Genomic DNA, 21,067 nt, shown 5'->3' on the forward strand with positions numbered 1-21,067 from the left:
GACAGGATAACTGCCACTGAAGCCACATATTTTCAGAATTGATTTTTATTGTTTGCTGTAGGGAGGATTTCTGATTAAAAACTGGTCCTTTGTATTAAAATCTATAGCGTGGGCTGATAATGTAACTTTAACTTTAACTTGTGTAATAATGCTTACTGATTTTTTTTTTTTTTTTGATGTTTGAATTGTATTTTATATTCTAAATCATAATGACTTCTATGGTATATTGTATTTTTACATGCTGAAAGGGCTCTTAAAGATCTGCCGATGGCAAATCAGGATTATATGAGACAAAATGAGAACATTTAAAAGATGCTTTTTTTCTGAGTATGTGGCCCAATCTATTTTAGATATGAAAATGCAAATTAGAGTGAACGGTTTTAAAAGATGAATATTAGATGACAAGAGAAAAATTAGATCACAATATATATATATATATATATATATATATATATATATATATATATATATATATATATATATATATATATATATATATATATATATATATATATATAGTATGAGAGACCCCATAGCAGTCACATTATGGTGTTAATTTAAATAAGAAGTAAGACACAAAAACTGAAACTCATGAGCACACAGCATGATTAGTTTGCTAATTCTCTGCTTCACACTTAAATGGCATATAGGTTACATTTTTAGCTAAAACATGGCTGCTTGTAGTTGTCTGTGTAACTATTTAATGTTTGGGGCTGGAGGGTTTTTAGACTCTTTTTTTCTCAGAAAAGGATGTCAAATAGTATGTGTAACTCACTGACAGGAAACGTTTTTCTTAAATCCGTGATAATGCGCATCAGTTACAGAGGAGCACATGCAAAACAGTTTTGTTTTTGACTGACTGATAGTTTTGAATTGACTTCTTAGAGATGAAAATATACCTAAAAATAGAAGGAGAAAAAAAGAATATTTGAAACATAAAAGAAAGATTATTCCTAATTTTACTACACTCTTAGTTTTGTGTTTTATTGAGCCATTCTCTTTAACATACAGCATAGACCGTTTTGGTTTAAGTGATAGATCAGGATTTCATAGCTTCCACCTCAGGCAACTGATGAAGCAATAGTATGTTTCTTAACTGACAGGTTATGTTTGTACATGGCTGTGCTTTTTTGCTGTTAAGTAAATTCACCGTATGCTATCATCTTGATATGGTGTATTATATACCATAATTATTTACATCGTATTTATTTATTTTTGAAAACACCACTGGAAAATGTGGGTATATCTTTTTGTTTAAAGTTTGCACAAGTGTCTAGACGTTCTGTGAAAAGAGGAAGCCACATTTTGTCTCTTAAAAAAAGGAAAGGCAGTTACCTTGTTCCCTCCCACTTTCACATTGCGTTGTATGTCACTTGCTGTCTGTCATACACATTTTTCAAGCTACTAAATCATCAAATTCAGCTGAATACTCTCTTTTTGGTAAGCTTCTGGTTTTCATTTGATTAATGTTTAGGCATTTTTAGTATCTTTTGGTAAATACAATGAGTAATTAATCATTTGAGGATAACTTAGTTTGCTGCAGGGGTTTAATGAGTTAAGAGCTTGTTAATTGTAAAACGTTGGTGAAATAAAGGTGATTGTGGACAAATTTTGAAAGAAACGTTTTGGGTGCTTACATGTTTACCTGTGTCTTGTTAATATGAGGTAACTATATGTGTGTTGTGGGTTTTCTGCCCTACTTTATTTCCATGTGTTCTGACATCTGGGGCCCGTTTCAGTAAGGAGGTTCAACCAACTCTTTTCAGTAAGGAGGTTTGACCAACTCTGAGTTAAAACTTGAACTCTGAGTTGACTTACTCTGAGATGGGACACTCTGAGTTTTCAGGTTCAGAACAGCTGAATTGTGTAAGTTCAGTAAACTTTGAGTAGGTTGACTTAGTTTAATGCATGCGGCGTGCACCACGACTATGTTAAGCCATGATCAATGGAGCTCTGATATTATGATTCACCATTGCAACAGATAAGGCAGTATTATGGACATAATTTACAGATTTTTAAATACTATCAGCATGATATACAAATTGGTGTACTATGAACATACTATACAGATTGATCATGTAAAAGTGGTTGTACACTATAGGCAGAAACTATGAACATACGAACATCAATTACACTAGTGCAATGGACAGTAAAGTACATAGAAAATATTTCAGTGTGCAAATGGAATACTCAGTATTCCATTTGCACACTGAATTAGATGCTATTTATACTGAACTGCATCCTAGTGAGGATTGTCTAGCAAAATTGTTTCAAGAATTTGAGTGAACTTCACAAGGAATGGACTGAGACTGGGGTCAAGGCATACAAACGTGTCAATGAATTTGGCTACAGTTGTCATATTCCTCTTGTTAAGCCACTCCTGAAGCACAGACAACATCAGAGGTGTCTTACCTGGTCTAAGGAGAAGAAGAACTGGACTGTTGGCCAATGGTCCAAAGTCTTCCTTTCAGATGAGAGCTGAGAGACGAGAAAATTTTGTATTTCATTTGGAAACCAAGGTCCTAAAGTCTGGAGTAAGGGTGGGGAAGCTCATAGCCCAAGTTGCTTGAAGTCCAGTGTTAAGTTTTCACAGTCTGCGATGATTTGGGGAGCAATGGCATCTGCTGGTGTTGGTCCAAAAAAAGTCACTGCAGCCATTTTCCAAGACATTTTGGAGCACTTAATGCTTCCTTCTTCTGACCAGCTTTTTGAAGATGCTGATTTCATTTTCCAGCAGGATTTGGCACCTACCCACAATGCCAAAAGCACCAAAAGTTGGTTAAATGACCATGGTGTTGGTGTGCTTGACTTGCCAACAAACTCACCAGACCTGAATCCCATAGACCCCATAGCTGTACTCTGTATAATCTAGTACACTGCCCCTCCCTTGCTCAGCGCAGGCTAACCTGGTGGCGATGGTTTATATGTAAATCCTTCATTGGGACATTGCCCCCTTATTTATGTATTTATGTCCTTCAAAGTTAGCACTCGCTCTCTGCGGTCTAATGATAATTTTAACCTGGTTGTGCCTAGGGCTCGCACAGAATTGGGGAAGCAATTATTTAGAATTCCTGCCCCATCAGCATGGAACCTGTTACAAAATTATTTAAAACTTGATAATTTGGTCTCTTTTGGTCAATTTAAGAGGCTATTAAAGCATCGGGAAGCAGGCACAATGGGCACCTATAGTGAAAATACAATACAAGTCTATAGTGAAAATAGGGGATGTCATGATTTCCTCGTTGGTTGATTCATGTACTGTTGATGTACTATGTCTTTTATGTTCAACTGATCACTTCCATGCCACGCTGAACTGAGACGTAATTAAAGCAAAAGGAGCCCCTACCAAGTATTGAGTACATGTACAGTAAATGAACATACTTCCCAGAAGGCCAACAAATGACTAAAAAAACAAAACAAAATATGTACTGGTCTTATGAAGTATTCAGCTAGTTAGTGAATTGGTGGGTTTTTGTTAAATGTGAGCCAAAATCTTCACAATTAAAAGAACAAAAGACAAACTACTTCAGTCTGTGTCCACTGAATTTGTTTAATACACAAGATTCACAATTTGAGTTGAATTACTGAAATAAACTTTTCCACAACATTCTAATTTATTGAGTTCCACCTGTACATACTATTTGCACTTCTGTATTGTTGTAAGAACAATAAGAAAACCTGCTCCCGACCAGGTTAGGGTCATAGAGTAAGTTACTATGGTAACTAATTTTGTTACAACATTAAACAAGTTGCCTCTCTTTCAGAAACAGGCTTGACTTACCCTGCTTTCTCAGGTTTGAAAAATTCAAATTCTGAAACAGAAAAATTACTTTCCCTCATTTCAGGGTTAACATACTCAGAGTTTTCTCTTAATCTTCTTTCTGAAATGGACCCCTGGGACTTCTTCGTACGTCGCTCATTACATCCGAGATGAAATATCACATCCAAGATGATATCATCGCGCTAATCAGGATCTGGCTAATTCGGTTGTTCAAACACACGTTCTTGATGATTAGTATGGCTGGATTAAGTTATCTGAGATAACTGCACATTCATGGGTTGGTTTAAAAGGGGTTATGTATCAATATTTGAAACCATGATTAGCAAAGGATTGATTAGCTGGCGGCAAGACAGCAACGTAATGACATCATATAATTAATAAACACCTGATGAAAAACTTGACAAATTTCTGGACTTTCATAAGGAAACAGCCAAGCGAACAAAACTAAATGCTATAATAGATAAATGAAATGTGCACTGTTTATATTTTCTTTAATATTTTTACCAATTATCTCCCATTATATTATTATCTAGCCATTATATTATTCTCCCAATTATTTATATTCACAATTTTTTTTATATATATAATTGTGCAGGATTTACATTTTTTATTTAGTTCAGTGTTGTAATTAGCAATTAATTTAATTTTATATTTAAACAGATTTGTTATTTGACAACATTAATTAAAGTTTATTAAGGGTCAAGGTCATGTTATCTGCATCTCCTGCATCCCATCAAGCCACTCACATAATAGCGGTCATCACTCAAATTAATGCATGACACTGTATTGTGTTATCTGTATTCATGGGTGTCAGTCAACACTTCAACAACAATGAAAAACAATGGTATTGAAAAAAAGATACTTTGGGATTAGATCCTTTTTTACTGTCAAGCAAACTGCTGACTTCACTAGTCTAGTGAAAACTTACCAATTTGATGTTTGCTGATAGGCCATTTATATCTCTTATACAAATCCTAAACTCTGCAATCCTAAACTCTCCGTACGCCAATTTCTGGATCCATCTGCCGCACCCGACTTAGATGCCTGTGTACTCACATTCAGTTTCTGGGCCATGTCAACTGGACCAGATGCGACAGCCATAACTTACCGACACTGTCGTATCCAAGCTGGAATCGGCCCGTTGCACAGCACGCCAGACTTAACCCAATTTCATTTCTATATCTACTGTACTTTTCATTAACATTTCATTTAAAATTTACAACGTTACCGAAACAAAGTGTTTTCTTTTCTTTTTAATTATATAGATTATAATACATAAATAACATGACTACATCTCATTATTATGAAAGCAATTTAAAGGTCCACTAAAAAACTTGCTTGAACGAGCTAGCATGAGGAAAATTAATTTACAAAACAATTTATTAACAAAACCATGCAATCACAGAAAAAAAAAACAACAACAAAAAAAAACAGCAGCTATACAATAAGTGTAGATAAAATATTTAACATGTTGCTAAATTACGCATGCATGCATTTATATATACACTTGGACAGTAACATTTAATAAATAAATTTAATGGTGTTTTGAAAAGCACATTGGTAAGTGTCTGGAATTATGGAATTATCACCTAACTGTTACTATGAATCATTTGTAAAGGTAATCAGTGAATACTGTTCTTGGTTGTTGCTCATTTGGGGGTCATGGGTGCAGCATGTCTTTCCATATCTTATTTTAGTGAGTTCTCTGCTTGGGAGCTTTCATTTCTGCACCTGTAAAGAGCAAATAATGCACAAGTATCTGTTACTTCTAAACTGAGTGAAATTATATTGTATTAAAGCACATGTTGTTTGAATGACTGTTTACTTATTGTTATTTACCTAATTTAATTCTAGCACATTAAGTGGCTGTGTTCAGTATTATTGAAATTTAGTGAGTATATTCAGTTTTGGTTGAATCATTTCTTAATTACATGTGTGTAAGACTAATATAATTATGAAGTAACTATTTTATGGCGAATAAATCTTTCAGTGAGTAAAACTGGCTGTGTCTATAGTATTAAAGACTACACAACATTATTATATTATCTTTAAAATCATTTTTAAATTATTGCTTAGGACCAGCACATGACCAGCTAAGGACCATCTTAAAATAGCTCAAACCAACATCCCAGCTTCATAACCTACCTAACTAGCATATGCTGTTTTTTTTTTGTTTGTTTTTTTTTTGTTTGTTTGTTTGTTTTTTTCAATTGGGGGATACTCCTGTAATAAAGTAGTGGTGTTAGCGGACATATTTAAAGTATCAATTCTACTTAAAAATATGCAATGTAATCCTGTTTATGTACATGAAATAAGCTTATGGACCATAAGCTTATTTCATATACATAAACAGGATTATGACAGCACCTCTTGGAGTAGCTTCGAATAACCAACCAATCCAAGATCATTCCAAAACATCAGCAATCAAATCCAGCTAACGTACGAATAACAGGACCCTGGTCTCTCTACAGAACCATACCAATATTGTATCACTTGTAAACAATTAGCAAAATTTCAATGCAACCAGTAATCAGACTTTTTGAGTTTAGATATCATTACATTCAAGACATGAAGTAAAAATTAAATGCAGGAAAGCAAAATTAGCATCATGTGACTTTTACACAAACTGAAAATTACTGTTTGGGTTAGTTGACCAATAAAGCTATGACACTGATCATGTAATTGAAAATTGCACATGCAAAAATGTTTAAGTCAATTGTTGCCATACATTGAAAATAATAACTTGCTGTATCTCTCTGTTTGTATCTTATTATTTCATTAGGGCCAGAGAACATTAAAAGTTTTTACGGCAACATGGCAGATGTAGAAAAGATGCCTGTGGGACGAAATGAGAAGGGAAACAGTGAGTTTGGCTATGTTGGCATCGATGCCATCTTGGAGCAAATGAGGAGGAAAGCCATGAAGCAAGGCTTTGAGTTTAACATCATGGTAGTGGGTAAGTAGAGGTTTCAGTGTGCAGTTACAGATGTGTGCCTTTTTCATTTTTATGTACAAAATACACATTTACTATCACTGGAACCTTCAAATAAAAAGAGTTAGGTTAAATAGTTAGATCAAGATTGTTAAAATAAACATTTGATAAGGGACAAACAAATACTATTGTCAGGAAAATGGACCTGTTTTGTTGTGCTTTGCCCCTGTTTCTGTTCTTTTGTTCTATTATTTTGTGTTCCTGTACTTGTTTAATTAATTAGTAATTCTGTGCACCTGTGTTTGATAATTAACCTGTGTTTATAAGTTCTTGTCTGTTAATTTCTCCTCTGTCGGGTCTACTCATTGTGCATGTGTGTTTGCTCCAGCACCCTTTCTGTGGATTTCCTTGGATTAAAAACTGCATGCTTTCATAACAGTGTATTGTGACAACTATTTGTTTATTAGAATAATATATATTCAGTTAAAATTTAATCACCTTAGAATTATAAGGATCTAGCTGACATTTTTGCCAAAACTGAGTTATTCACATATTCTTATTCTGTGATAAATTATTTACATTATGTGAACATTATATTGAATTACATTTTGGGACTTTTTATTCAGAAAGTATACTGAATGCAATAACTTGAAGTTCAATACGCCAGATCTGCTATGAATGCAGATATAACCTTATAATTTTAATGTGTTGATTTGCAATATTATTATGGAATATGGTCCATGCCTGAGTGCGTTTAAACTCTGTGCTGAGTTTTGCACACTAGAAAAAAATACTGCTCTATTAGACAGTAAACATGTTCAGCTAAATCAGTCAGAGGACGATATAGAAATGATTAACGGGCTGAATTTGGCCCAGTAAGCTGTTAGCTAAAAGGCCTTGCTGTAATCAACAGTAATTGGAGAACAAAACAAATTTCATATCCATAAAATATAATACTATATACGATTATTCTTAGACCTCTCTCTTGTAAAGTGTATCCTTTATGTCATACTGTTTTTATTGAGCATAAAAAATTTATATCCTTGCATTGCATCTTGGTTTTAGAAGTATTGTTTCTTGATAGTGCTGGCTGTCGTTTGCTTTTATGACTTAATAACTGAGAGAAACACTTTTGTAACTCTGAATGAACATGCTGATGTTTATTTTAACTTGGTGCTTTGATAAATGAATATATGGCTAGATAGCAACTTTATGAAAATATTTAAGGCTTGTTCATGGGTTGATCTTTTGGCAGTTGATGAGTGATTTTGAGTGTTTTCTGAGGTTTGTTGTCAAACTATAATCCACTAATTAACTTGCACCCAGCTCTTTTAAACTTGATTCTCAAACACCTAGGAATTGGAGGTTGCTTTCAGGGATTTTAAAGTGGATAGTTTTTTGGATACTTACATGTATACCAATATGGAAAAAAATAAAAATAAAAAAATGAATATAAAATAAAATAAAATAAAAAACAATAAGGAATGTTGTAACTGACATGGTTGATGCTTTCTGCAGAGCTACAGGGAAAGAATCTGTCTGGCTGCTCCACTCAACTGATTCCAGCTGCAACCTTTGTTCTTGCTTTATCATGGATGTCAATGAGAGATCCAACAAGCTGCTCCCATGACCCTTCTCTAAAAACACTGTCTCTTTTATAATCCACAGTATTAGACACACACACACACCGCACACACACACGTTTGTTTTTGTGAAATGTGGGGACATCCCATACTGTAGAAACTATATGGCCCTACACTAACCCAACACCTAACCCTAACCCTCACAGGAAATGTTGTGAATTTTTACTTTCTCAAAAAAACTCATTCTGTATGATTTATAAGCATTTTGAAAAATGAGGACATGGGTTTATGTCCTCATAAGTCACCCTCTCCTTGTAATACCTGTGTTATACCAATGTCATTATACAAAGTTGTGTCCTGATACGTCACAAAAACGCGCACACACACACACACACAAACACAAACATTACCAAAGACCCTTTGGCATGGTTAGTCCACTCAGTATACACTATGGCTGTTTGCTTGTTTACTTGAACACGTGTGAATTAGGATTGTTAATTTTGAATGCACAGCTAAACCTCTAGATCTAGTGCAAAGGAATGCAGGTGTCTGAAGGTGTATTCACATCGGAACTGTTTAATAGCAGTTTCTTGGTGTGAAATGTCATTAGCACTGCTTATAGTATGAGTATGCTAAAAAAAAAAAAAGTAAGATGTGTTCAAATTACTCAGACAGGCTGACTACTTTTTGCCCTAAATTGAGAATCTGTCTCAGACATCAGCCGTGTCCAAATATTGTATAGTAGGCCAGAGATTTTCAGTTCTTGCCAGCAAGGTCCACTGTCCTGCAGAATAGCTCCAACCCTGATCAAACTCACCTACCTGTCATCTTCTAGTAATCCAGAAGGTTCATGCATTCTAGGGATAATTGTTTAATATAGTGTATAATTTCAAATAAAAATTAACTCATTAAATCGACATCCCCAGAGTCAATTTAAAACATTTATTTTTTTTCTATTTTTTTATGTATACAGGTCAGAGTGGTCTGGGTAAATCCACGTTGATGAACACACTTTTTAAATCTAAAATAAGTCGCAGATCTGTCATGACAACAGAGGAAGAGCGAATTCCCAAGACTATTGAGATCAAGTCCATCAGTCACGGTATGAAGGCCTACAGAACTAAAACTGAAACTAACACATGCTTATCCATTGAGGAATGAGTTGTATTTTAACACTTTTCACTGTCTCATAGATTTAGGTATCCACAGTGTATACTCACCTCTTACAACTCATATCTTATACAGATGTTGAGGAGAAAGGAGTGAGAATGAAGCTAACTGTCATTGACACTCCAGGTTTTGGAGACCAGATAAACAATGAGAACTGGTCAGTGTCAACTTTAAACAAACAACTATTTCTTTGATTACCTGTGGTCTTGTTAGATCTGATGTATTTCCTGGTGTGTCTCTCTGTTTGTTTATCTGTTAGCTGGCAGCCCATCATGAAGTTCATCAATGCACAGTATGAACAGTATTTACAGGAAGAGATCAACATTGATAGGAAGAAGAGGATTCCAGACTCACGAGTCCACTGCTGCATATATTTTATTCCTCCTACTGGACACTGGTGAGACACACACACATACACAAACACACAATTTTGTTTTAGGTATCACACAAGCAGTAAGAGTGATATCACACAATTGCAAATGTGATGCCTTATATAACATTTCAATAAATAACAAGTTAATATTGTGATTTTTAGACTCAACGTTGTCTGTTTTGCTCAATTTTGCCAATAAAAATATAAAGACAAAGCAGAACAGTTTGTCTCCGAGCAACACACAGTGGCATTTAATTTCTTAATCCACGTTTTGAATAAATTGGGTGAACCATTAGGCTTGTTCTACTTGAAGCAGATCATCACCAGATCGATGGTTAAAGGCTGATTTATACTTCTGCATCGGACCTACGGCATATGCTATGTGTCCGTTTTCATTTATACTTCTTCATTGTCCGCATCAATGTGCAGTACACATACAGATAACTAGTCTGCAGTGTCCACGAGTATGTTGCTTGTGTAATCAGCAGTACCACGGCAAAAGCCAAAGGCTCCTCGAAGAACTATTATAGAGACAGAGCACATTTAGGCCACGCCCCCATCGGGGATTGGGGGAAGGGTACAATCCAATGCTCTCCATTGACTCTCTATTGCGTGAAGCTGCCTCCTTGCAATTTCTGACTTATAACAAAAAACAGGGCAATTCATAAAAGCTGCTATGTGACAAAGTTTAATGTAAACAAGCTAAAAAAAAACAGAACTAAATTTGTATAAGCTGGGATGGGGCACTGAAATAGACCAATAAAATTTAGTTTCTTAATAAATCTCCTCCTCTCAGATTCACATAGGGTAGTGAAATAATAATTTATATGGTTAAAAATAACGATTGGTCTTATCGCAGATGACGTTTCTCTCCAGTGGGCACAGTTCTCAGTGTAATATGACACGTTACTCTCAACTTTTGAGACATGAATGCTTGCTTTTGGGGTCGAAAGCTTATAAAAATGTAGTTCTGGGTTTTTTAGCTTGTTTACTGAACACCTTTTCACATAGCAGCTTTTAGGCATCGATCTGTTTTCTGTTGTAAGTCAGAAATTACCAGGGGGCAAGGAACTCGACCGGAAGTTGAAGTCGGGTGGGGGCTGCCATCTTTTAGCAGAACTTCACTTGCGTTAGCATTCCCATTGACTCCCATTCATTTTGGCATCACTTTGACAGCGAATAACTTTACATCTGAGGCGTTTAAAGACTCTGTTTGTCCATTATTTATTTCTAAAGATACACAACAGTGTATAAAGGGCTCCATTAACTTCTATGTTACATTATGGCCCCGTATAAACAGTTTTTTGTAAAAAATAGGCTAACGATTGCGTCATAACCACTCAACTCTCTGTCACTTTACCGTACAGACAGGAGGAGAAGCTCGCAGGCAATTAACTTAATATGGCGTACTGGCGTTACATTTTAAAATACTATACAAAATAATTAATCAGAATACTTACTCCTGCTCACTCACGACAAAGAACTCCCCACTCAAGCTCGCCGTCTCTGCAAGATTAAAGATGGCAGTTTGCACGCACAGCCACTTAGAAGATTTACGTCTGTCAGACAGGTTGCTGATGTCGTCAAGCTTCGTTTGAGTCTGCGCGTCAGAAACGGAAGTGCTAAAAAACGCTAATAATGGGCTTCACTTGTCTCAATTGAGTTCCAATGGGGTCGCTGTGTCCATTTCTTTTACTGTCTATGGAAATTACAAGGAGGCAGCTTCCTGCAATATAAAGTCAGTGGAGAGTGTTAAATTGAATTGAATAAATTGTGTCATCATTTACTCACCCTAATGGTCCAAAAGAGTATATGCAATAAATCTTATGTTGAATCAAACAAACTATTTCTTTCTGAAGCTACTTTGTGTAATGTCTGTTTGATGCTTTACACAACAATGACTTTAAATTATCTTTTGGGAGTAATTTCTCAGCCAAATTTAATTATGTGTGATTCATTTGTGATTACCAACTATAAACGCACCTCTTGTAAACAAAATGCATCTTAATATCAGGTTTGAATAGGGTCATATACTATATTTTATCCCTCTCCTTTTGTCTGCCATAGTTTTCTAACTCACTTCCATAAATGAGAGTCATGCAAACCAGTTTATTTGGGTGTGATTGTGATGGTGCCATAGGGAAATTACACTGTGTGGTCCTGTGATTTTTTTTTTTTTTTAATTATTTTTTTATTTTTTTTGGCTTTCTCATTTTATGGGTATATATGTGTATGTGTGTGCAGTGTCTGCATGGGGAGAAGAAAGTTCGGGGGCAGGGCTATTTTTTCTTTTTTTAAAGAGGGTAATGTGTGTTGATGTGTGTGCACACTGTTATTAGACACTGTCAACCAGCTGCTGCATGCTTGTAAGATATCTGAACAGCTACTTACACTGTGTGGTCCTGTGAGTGTTTTTTTTTTTTCTTTTTTTGGCTTTCACATTTTATTGGTATATATGTATATGAGTGTAGTGTAGTGTCTGCACAGTGGAGAGGAAAGGTTTGGGTTGGGTGTGGATGGCAGGGCTAAGTTTTTTTTAAAGAGGGTATTTCCTTCCATGAGTGTGTGTTGATGTGTGTGCACACTGTTATTAGACACTGTCTCGCAGCTGTTGCATGCTTGTAAGATATCTGAACAGCTACTTGTCTTGATATATTTCACAAAGCATGAGTAGCACACAGACTGCAGTTTCTGCATTTGACATTTTGTTTTGGAAACAACCACATTCACCTCAAAAGCATAGGCGGAAATAAGGGTGGAACCGCAAAATTTTTAATGGTCTGCAATCAGCCAATCAGTCTTCATGGACAAAGCTGTCATATTTCATTTGATTAATTAGTCAAATTACATTTAAAACTCCAGTGATATGTTTAAAAATGGACATTTAATTTAACGTGAATCAAAAAATGCAGACTATCTGTGAGGTACAACAGGACAGCATGGATACTGACTGGATAGTGTAGTGTGGGCTCACGTCTGTAAGCTGTTCAACTGTACTTTGTCTTAATATGCCCACTGTATCCCATATGGCAATCATGACGATAGCATAACTCATGCATATTTAATGGGTTAGTTCACCAGGAAGTGAGAAATTCCTACAAAACCTCTTTTGCAGAATGTACAGATAGTTGTGCAAATTATTTATTTATTTTCAATTGGTTACTGTGCTATTTTCACAATGAGGAAGTTCTATGAAGAAAAAAAAAATCCAGTCCTGGTTATTAAATATTAGCAGTTAGCATGTAATATTAGATGTATTTATTATTTAGTTTTAAGACCACAATACCACTGTCAGCATTCAGGTCTTTACCTTTAAATCATTATTTTTTCAGAAAAGTAGAAACGAACCATAAACACTTTAGTTGCTGATCAAAGCCCAGGTGCAGATGTCAGCACTGGCTGCAAATTTGTCATGATGTTTATTCTTAAACATTTCACACAGATCCTTTGAGACCTTGTGGGAAATTTAATAATCTCATTAGGGGATGTGCCACTCTGGTGGCTACCCATCATGTGGTTTTGTGGGAAACAGGAAGTAAAACAAGAAAGTGTCAACCGCAATGGTGACTCCTTCCTCTCTGAAAGAATTATGTGACCAACAGATGGGAGTAGATGATTGAAATATCAAATTTGCTTTTCCTGCACCAGGACTTGTGCAAGTTATGTGCATCTATTAAGTTTCCTTTCAAATATACAGTACATGAATAAGTAAACTGATTCAATCATACAAAGAAATTTACTGCCCAAAGTAAAATTGATGTCTACATCCCAGTGGACATTATATTAGAAATGTGATTTGGAATGACAGGAAGATTTTACTTCAAAAAAATTTGAGCATTGTGAGCAGTAGAGTCTCCACAATGATCTAATAATATAAGTCAATTTATTAAATATAATGTATCATTTACCTTTCTTTTAACCTGTATCAAAATTATAATACATCTAAAGTGTCTTGATATAACATGTATTTATTCATAATTCAAACTGAAAAATATATATCATTAAAATCTTTATGAATTTATTTTGTCAAATAAATATTTAATACAAAATATATGTATAATATATACACGTTATAATTAATATAATATATAAAGCAACATTTACAATTCTGTAAATACATTATGTCAATTCACATTCAATAATTTGTGTTCATTCAGTTCTGTATGCCCCACAGATGCAGCTTCTAATCATTCAAATGTTGTACCCTAGATACATTTCTCTGTGCATGCACTTATGCATAGACAACACCACAAATGTGTTTTAGTTTTATGGGCTTTCACTTTTAAACATATTATAATGCACTGTATTATGTCACTGTGCATATAATGGTCATATTTTCAAGAAGGCATGCCATTATCAATGCATTTAATTCCTCATACATGTATACATGTGTATATTTTGTGTGTTTTAGCATATTCAAAGCCCTGTAGCTCTGCAGTCCTCACCATGTGATAGTTTTGTAAACCTAGATTGTGACATATTTCTGTCCCGGGGACTAAGAGTTTCTGTACATGTTTGTTCCAGTTTATTAAAAAGGCAAAATGTAGTGTGTCATGTGAGTTGAGTGAACCGAATATCTGGCCATTAAAGATGTCAGTGATGCTTGTTTATGTGTTGTGGTTGTCGATGCACTCCACCCAGCAGACTTAAACATGCCTACTGCCTAACATGCCTACTGGCTGTATTATGTACTAATGTACTGTACATTTTATTATAATTTACCTACCCCATGTTGTTCCAAATCTTGTGTAATTTTCTTTCTGCTACAGATCAAAAATATTTATTTTTATTTATTATACTTTCTGCTAAAATCTCCTTTTGAGATCCACATAAGAATAATATTATGGTGAATAAATAATGGCATATATTTTAGCAATTTTTAACCCATATTCTCCATATTGACTTTCAATGCCATCATTATTAATGGTGCACCTACAGTTTAAGAGTGTGATACTAAAGTTTGAAGCAAGTGTTATGTGCTTTTTTTAATGTTATTGAATAGACACCATTCTATTTAACACTTTACTGCATGATTTTTAATTCCTCCATTTTGGGTCTGACTGCTTTTCTTTGCTGTCTCCTCTGTTTTAGTTTGCGGCCAATTGACATTGAGTTTATGAGACACCTAAGTAAAGTGGTGAACATCGTTCCTGTTATCGCCAAGGCAGACACACTCACCCTGGAGGAGAGAGACTTCTTCAAACAGAAGGTGAGCAGTTCATCTCTCTGCTTGCAGATAATGAATCTCTTTCAACTGTATGATGGGAGGTTTTATTAGATCTTTTAAATTTCTGACGTTGTAAAATGCTGGTGAGGGTCCTTTTCACCAAGGTTATAATAGAATGACATAACATATTTATTTGAGAGAATCTGACATGTTTTCCATTTATTTGAAGACATTTTGCTTCACTCATCCAGAGGCTACACCAGTTGAACAATGATGACATTTTTCAAGCATTTAACCTCAATACAAACTGCCATCACACAATGTCTCTGGAAATCTTTGTGTAAATATCTGTGGGAATCGCCTTCCTGACGGTGTGAATTGATGTAAAACACTTCCCTTCTGGGCATTTCTCATGGCATTTCTAAAACTTTGGTAATGGTAGCAGACTAAACCGTAGGCATGTGTATATATTTGGTACTGTTCCGGTCCTAGCTGCTGAGAAGTTGTTTTAGCGTTTTGAAATACATGATGGTTCAGTCATATTTACCATTGTTCAGCAAATTTTTGTGGGTGAAATTTATTTAAGCTGAAAGATTTCCCTACACAGATGTTGCACAAATTGAAACCAGATTTTGGTAAAAAGTTGGCCATGCAGTCTTTCTGCGTTGATTAACAGAAAATTACTTGGTTTGAATGTAATTTCTGTGTGAGCTGTGCTTCATTCATTACTTCATTTTTTATATATATAAAATATGTGGCACATATTAGTATATAGTATTGGCAGTACTATAGCCTAGTTATTTTTAAATTATTAAAAACAAATTATTTACATTCTTTATAATATATATATATATATATATATATATATATATATATATATATATATATATATATATATATATATATATATATATATATATATATATCACTTTGAAAGGAATTTCTATAACCGCTCCTTAATTTGAAGAATTGATGTGGGAAAATATCTTCAGTCCTGCTTGAACATTCTTAATTATGTAGGAAAAGCCCTTAATATGGTTGGGTAATTTTATGTTGAATCCTTTATGGGACACAAACACATCCTTAAGTTAGATCATACCTTTTTTAACAAAAGAATATTTACAACAAGAAAAAATATATTAATAATTAAATCACACAAACCTTGCACCTATTTATAATGTGCATTATTAATTTGTGAGTGAGTGAGTGAGAGAGAGAGAGAGAGAGAGAGAGAGAGAAAGGTGAGTTGAGTGAGTGTGAATAATATTTGTGAGTAAATATGTGTGCGCATGTATGAGTGAATGTGTATTGTTTGTTTGCATGTGCATGGTTGTGCTTGCAGTTTTGAGGGTTTTTGTTTTGTTGGCAGCTGTGGCATAATGGTTAGAGAGTTGGACTTGTAACCCAAAGGTCGCAGATTCGTGTCTCGGTGCTGGCAGGAGTTGTAGGTGGGGGAGGGAGTTAATGAACAGCGCTCTCTTCCACCCTCAATACCTTCAATACCCATGGCTGAAGTGGTCTTGTGTACCCCCAGTTGATCCCCATGTGCTGGATACAGCTGCCCACTGCTCCGGGGGTGTGTTCACTTCTCACTGCTGTGTGTATGCACTTGGATGGGTTAAATGCAGAGCACAAATTCCGAGTATGGTTAACCATACTTAGCAAATTTCATAACTTTCACTTTTGTTTGTGTATGCATGGTTGGGTTCTAATGGTTGGAGTCATTTAAGGGGTCTGAAAAGTTGCTTAATCTACTGACAAAGTAACTAAGTTGGCAGCTCTAGTCCATGCTCTTACATTAGCCCTCTCTGCTGGCCTGCTAGGTCACAGTTTAGGATGCGGATGCTTCTACGTGCTTGACGCAGTCAAATGGGGCACCTATATGTCTATGTGGCAAACGGCTTATATATAGCGGCCCAGTAACAGTTACTAAAGAGGCATCTACATATACATTTCTATATTATACATTATGTTTTTGCTTATTTGTACATTGTATATTTTTATAATTATTATTTTTATTTTCTGTTTTCTGTCTTGTCGCTGTCATTCTGTTGCACTGTGGAGCTTCTGTCACTAAAACAAATTCCTTGTATGTGTAAACATATCTGGCAATAAAGCTCATTCTGATTCTGATTTCTAAGGTCACATTATGTCTGAGATGTATATGTGGATTTTCTGCACGAGGGCGCCCTCTAGCATCCAGTATGAATGAAACATACATTACATTACATGTGTTTACAGTGCTAAATAATGGCAAATCTATAAAAATAGTACTTCTCTGAAAGGAAATTTGTAGACATATAATAATCCATGTTTTTCTACAGTGTACAGAAGTGTACTCGAATTTTAGTTGAAGTGTACTGAAAAAAAAAAAAAAACAATCGAAATATCATTTTAAATTGCAAAAAGACTGATGTGCCAAGCCAACAGAACTTAACTGAACTGAAACCCGTGGTTAAACTTTCTTTCGTGGAACAGTAAAGGAAGAAATATGAAGAAAGTAATAGCTTCTCATTTGCATATAATAAAAGCTAAACTAAGTCACATTAATCTTATGGAAAAGGTCTATATGATTTGTTTACAAACAAAATATCAAATCTTGATATGCCACACCTGTGAGGTGGATGGATTATCTCGGCAAAGGACAAGTGCTCACTAACACAGATTTAGACAGATTTGTGAACAATATTTAAAAGTAATAAGCCTTTTGTGTACATAGAAAAAGTCTTAGATCTTTGAGTTCAGCTCAAGAAAAATGGGGGCAAATGAGGGCAAAAACAAGTGTGTTGTTTATAATTTTGTTTAGTGTTTAATTAATTCAGCTTTCAAACCTGTACGTAAAACAAAGATTCTGAATTGTTTCTGATAACTTGGAATTTATTGAGTTTTTACCATTTTAATTATAATTTTGCATCTTTTTAAAGCTTAAAAGCACCAGCCCCAATTAATTGCATGGAAAAGGGCAACCAGTACATTATTTAGCATCTATTCTGTGTTCAGTAGAAGAAAGTAAGTCATGCAGGTTAGTAACAAATTTATTATTTATTTTATTTCCTTTGAATTGTAAATGACCTATTGTTCTTTTTTTTTCTTTTTTTTCACACTTATGCATGTCCTCCAAAGATGAATGAGGTACTCAACACTGTTTCATGGATTCTTTATGGTGTGTGTGTTTGCAGATAGGAGAGGACCTGCGAGCCAATGAAATCGATATTTATCCTCAGAAGGAATTTGATGAGGATGCAGAGGACAGAATGATTAATGAGAAGATCAGGGTATGTCTACTTGTCACTTTTTTATCTTTATCACTCAACCCCTCCTACTGTGGGATGTTTTAAAATGAGCTTATTTATGACTTACAGTTCATGAAGTGAGCTTTTGTGTCTTCTGTTTTTGCCTGACTGTATATTGTACTTCAAAGTATTGCTTTCGTATATTGAAGGTTTTCAAATGATCGCTGTTTTAGGAGATGATCCCGTTTGCTGTGGTGGGAAGTGATCAAGAATATCAGGTCAACGGAAAAAGACTTCTGGGCAGGAAAACAAGATGGGGGATAGTAGAAGGTAGTGCACACACAAACAGTCAGCCTCTCTCAAAATACTTTTCTCCAATCTTACTTTTTCTTGCCCAAAATCACATCTGCACATTCTCTCTGCCATTGAACTTTCTTGCTGGAATGTTCTGTTATTTTTTTTTTTTTTTTGGATTGGTTGATTTAAAGGAATTTGATTTACTTTACTTTACACCCCTGTCTTAGACCATCAGAATTTAGAGAGTCAGTGTGTACAAGTAAGAAATAGATTAACACTTATCATAAGAAGTATAATGAAATTATGCTTCTGTTCGACATATTTTCTAATTTTATCATTCCATCTATAGTTGCCTTCTGTGCTTGTCTTACCCACCACATAATCTCACTTTCTTCTCCTCATCCCTGAAATTGTCATAAAGTGGAAGAAAACTATATTAGTTTTCAGCCTTACATGTTAGTGTTTAGCTGTCACTAATCAACAAAGTTCAAATTAGATTTAATTTGTTTGTATTCATAGGGCTTTCGTGCACATTCATGCACATGCTCACTCTCCCAGTGGCCTATTTTAAATGTGATGTAAGCATTTTGTTGCTCCAAAACTAAGTTATATGTATTACGGCACTTCCATATAGTGGCAATAAGATGCTACCACACCTTTAATAACAAATATATAGAAACATACATGGTTATACAATAATATAAATGTGGTAATGTGTTTTTTTTTTTTTCATGACTTAACTACTCTCTAAAACCACATCATCATCTTGTTTTTTTTGTTTTTTTGTTTTTTGTACAGTGGAGAACACTGCACACTGTGAGTTTGCCTACTTGCGGGACCTGCTCATCAGGTATTCAACCATTCAAAGTGTACTTGTTTTTTTTTTTGCGTAACTACAGTTCATCTGTTATATATAAGTGTTCTCTCTCTATCTGTTTTCTAGAACTCATATGCAGAACATCAAAGATATCACAAGCAGCATCCATTATGAAATGTACCGTGTACGCAGACTCAATGAGAATAACACGCAACCAAACGGGCAGCTAGCAATCCACACCAATGGCGTACCTGGGTATGAAGTCCTCTCCAATGAAATGTAGATGTCTGTCTGACCATCCATCTATCTTCCCATCCATTCATCCATCAATCAGTCCATCCATCTAGCTTTCTTTCCATCAGTCTCTTCATTTTCATCAGTCACTTCCTCAGTTCATTTTGCTTTCATCATTTTGCCTGGCTTTGTCTGTTGACTATTGTTTTATAACACCAAAACTATTTCCAATCAGTGGAATATGAATCTTTAAATGTGTAACAAAATGATGTTTTGGAATTAGATTTTTATTAAAGATGTGTTATGATGCTTTTTCAATGTTCTCTTTTATGTTAACATCTTAGAGCTCAGAAAAAAAAATACATCTGTCAAAAGTTTATCATACCATAATGCTTAAAGCTCTCTCACTTAATCATTACAAATAACACAAGTGGTTAAGTTGAAATCTGAACAAAATCATACTTTGACTATTGGGTATAAAAATGATATATATGTATATATATATATATATATATATATATATATATATATATATATATATATATACATATATATATATATTTTTTTTTTTTATTTTTTTTTTTTTTTTCACTTTAAAAAAAATAAAAAATATATAATGGAACAAAGACAAGTGGAAAAGGTGTTAATAATATGGTGTATTACAGGTCTTCTGACTGTGCAGTATAATATAGTGTATTACAGGTCTTCTGACTGTGCAGTCACCCACTTTTAGGAAAGAGTTTTTTGACCTGTATTAAAGCATTGTATGAAGATCATTTTGGTTGAGTATAAACATAATGCAGTTTCTGTATCCCCGTTTTTGTGGTTACTATGCCCTGTGTGGTATCTTTACCGATCTATGAAATTTTGATGTGCTTTGTGCCATGTTTTCATTTGTTTTTTTTTTCAAGAATAGTTCAGTTATTTTGTCATTGTAATTATTGTTGTGCTTTTTAATTGTAAAGGCCTTGACATATGTATGTGAAATTAAATGTTATTTTTCTTTTAAAGAGAGCCAGACATCTTTTAATATGTAAATAGTTATGTATTTATACTGAATCATGTTACCTGAATGTTATTGTATAGCTTTTGTCAATTGTTTAGATTTCCAGAATGCCATCACAGTGACCCAAAGCACCTGTACTGACCGTTCTTTCTTTTGTGAATCTCAGTATTTAGGAAAGCAAGTGCTGAGCCATTTTGTTCTCTATTTGTATACATGTGACCATGATTTGTTGATAGATATATTTCATGTTGTCACCATGCAATGACCCCCTTAGTTTTTGGACATTTAAGCCAAACTAAAAAGTGCATAGATGTCTTTGCATTATATACAGTATAGCAAAAATATCAAAAGTGGCATCTCCAACATGCTAATTTATAATGTTTTACAGAAACTTTGGGAATTTTAGATGGGATCTGTTTTAATACATCCACTAAAATCGACCTTGAAATTTGTTAGTTAAAATTATAATTTTTT

At 34.5% G+C, this 21,067-nt stretch overlaps 1 protein-coding gene across 1 annotated transcript; it reads left to right on the forward strand.

Annotated features, from left to right (window-relative positions):
- The first annotated feature begins 1,336 nt into the window (after positions 1–1,336).
- On the forward strand, positions 1,337–20,057 carry LOC113070046 (septin-9-like). Its single transcript, XM_026243206.1, has 10 exons — positions 1,337–1,440; positions 6,564–6,737; positions 9,270–9,398; positions 9,542–9,623; positions 9,726–9,863; positions 14,931–15,048; positions 18,186–18,281; positions 18,473–18,569; positions 19,335–19,386; positions 19,480–20,057. The coding sequence occupies exons 2-10, from the start codon at positions 6,596–6,598 to the stop codon at positions 19,634–19,636; spliced, it is 1,011 nt and encodes a 336-aa protein (XP_026098991.1). The 5' UTR covers positions 1,337–1,440; positions 6,564–6,595; the 3' UTR covers positions 19,637–20,057.
- Positions 20,058–21,067: the final 1,010 nt, after the last annotated feature.

This window comes from Carassius auratus, unplaced genomic scaffold (assembly GCF_003368295.1).
Source record: "Carassius auratus strain Wakin unplaced genomic scaffold, ASM336829v1 scaf_tig00002883, whole genome shotgun sequence".
Taxonomy (NCBI): domain Eukaryota; kingdom Metazoa; phylum Chordata; class Actinopteri; order Cypriniformes; family Cyprinidae; genus Carassius; species Carassius auratus.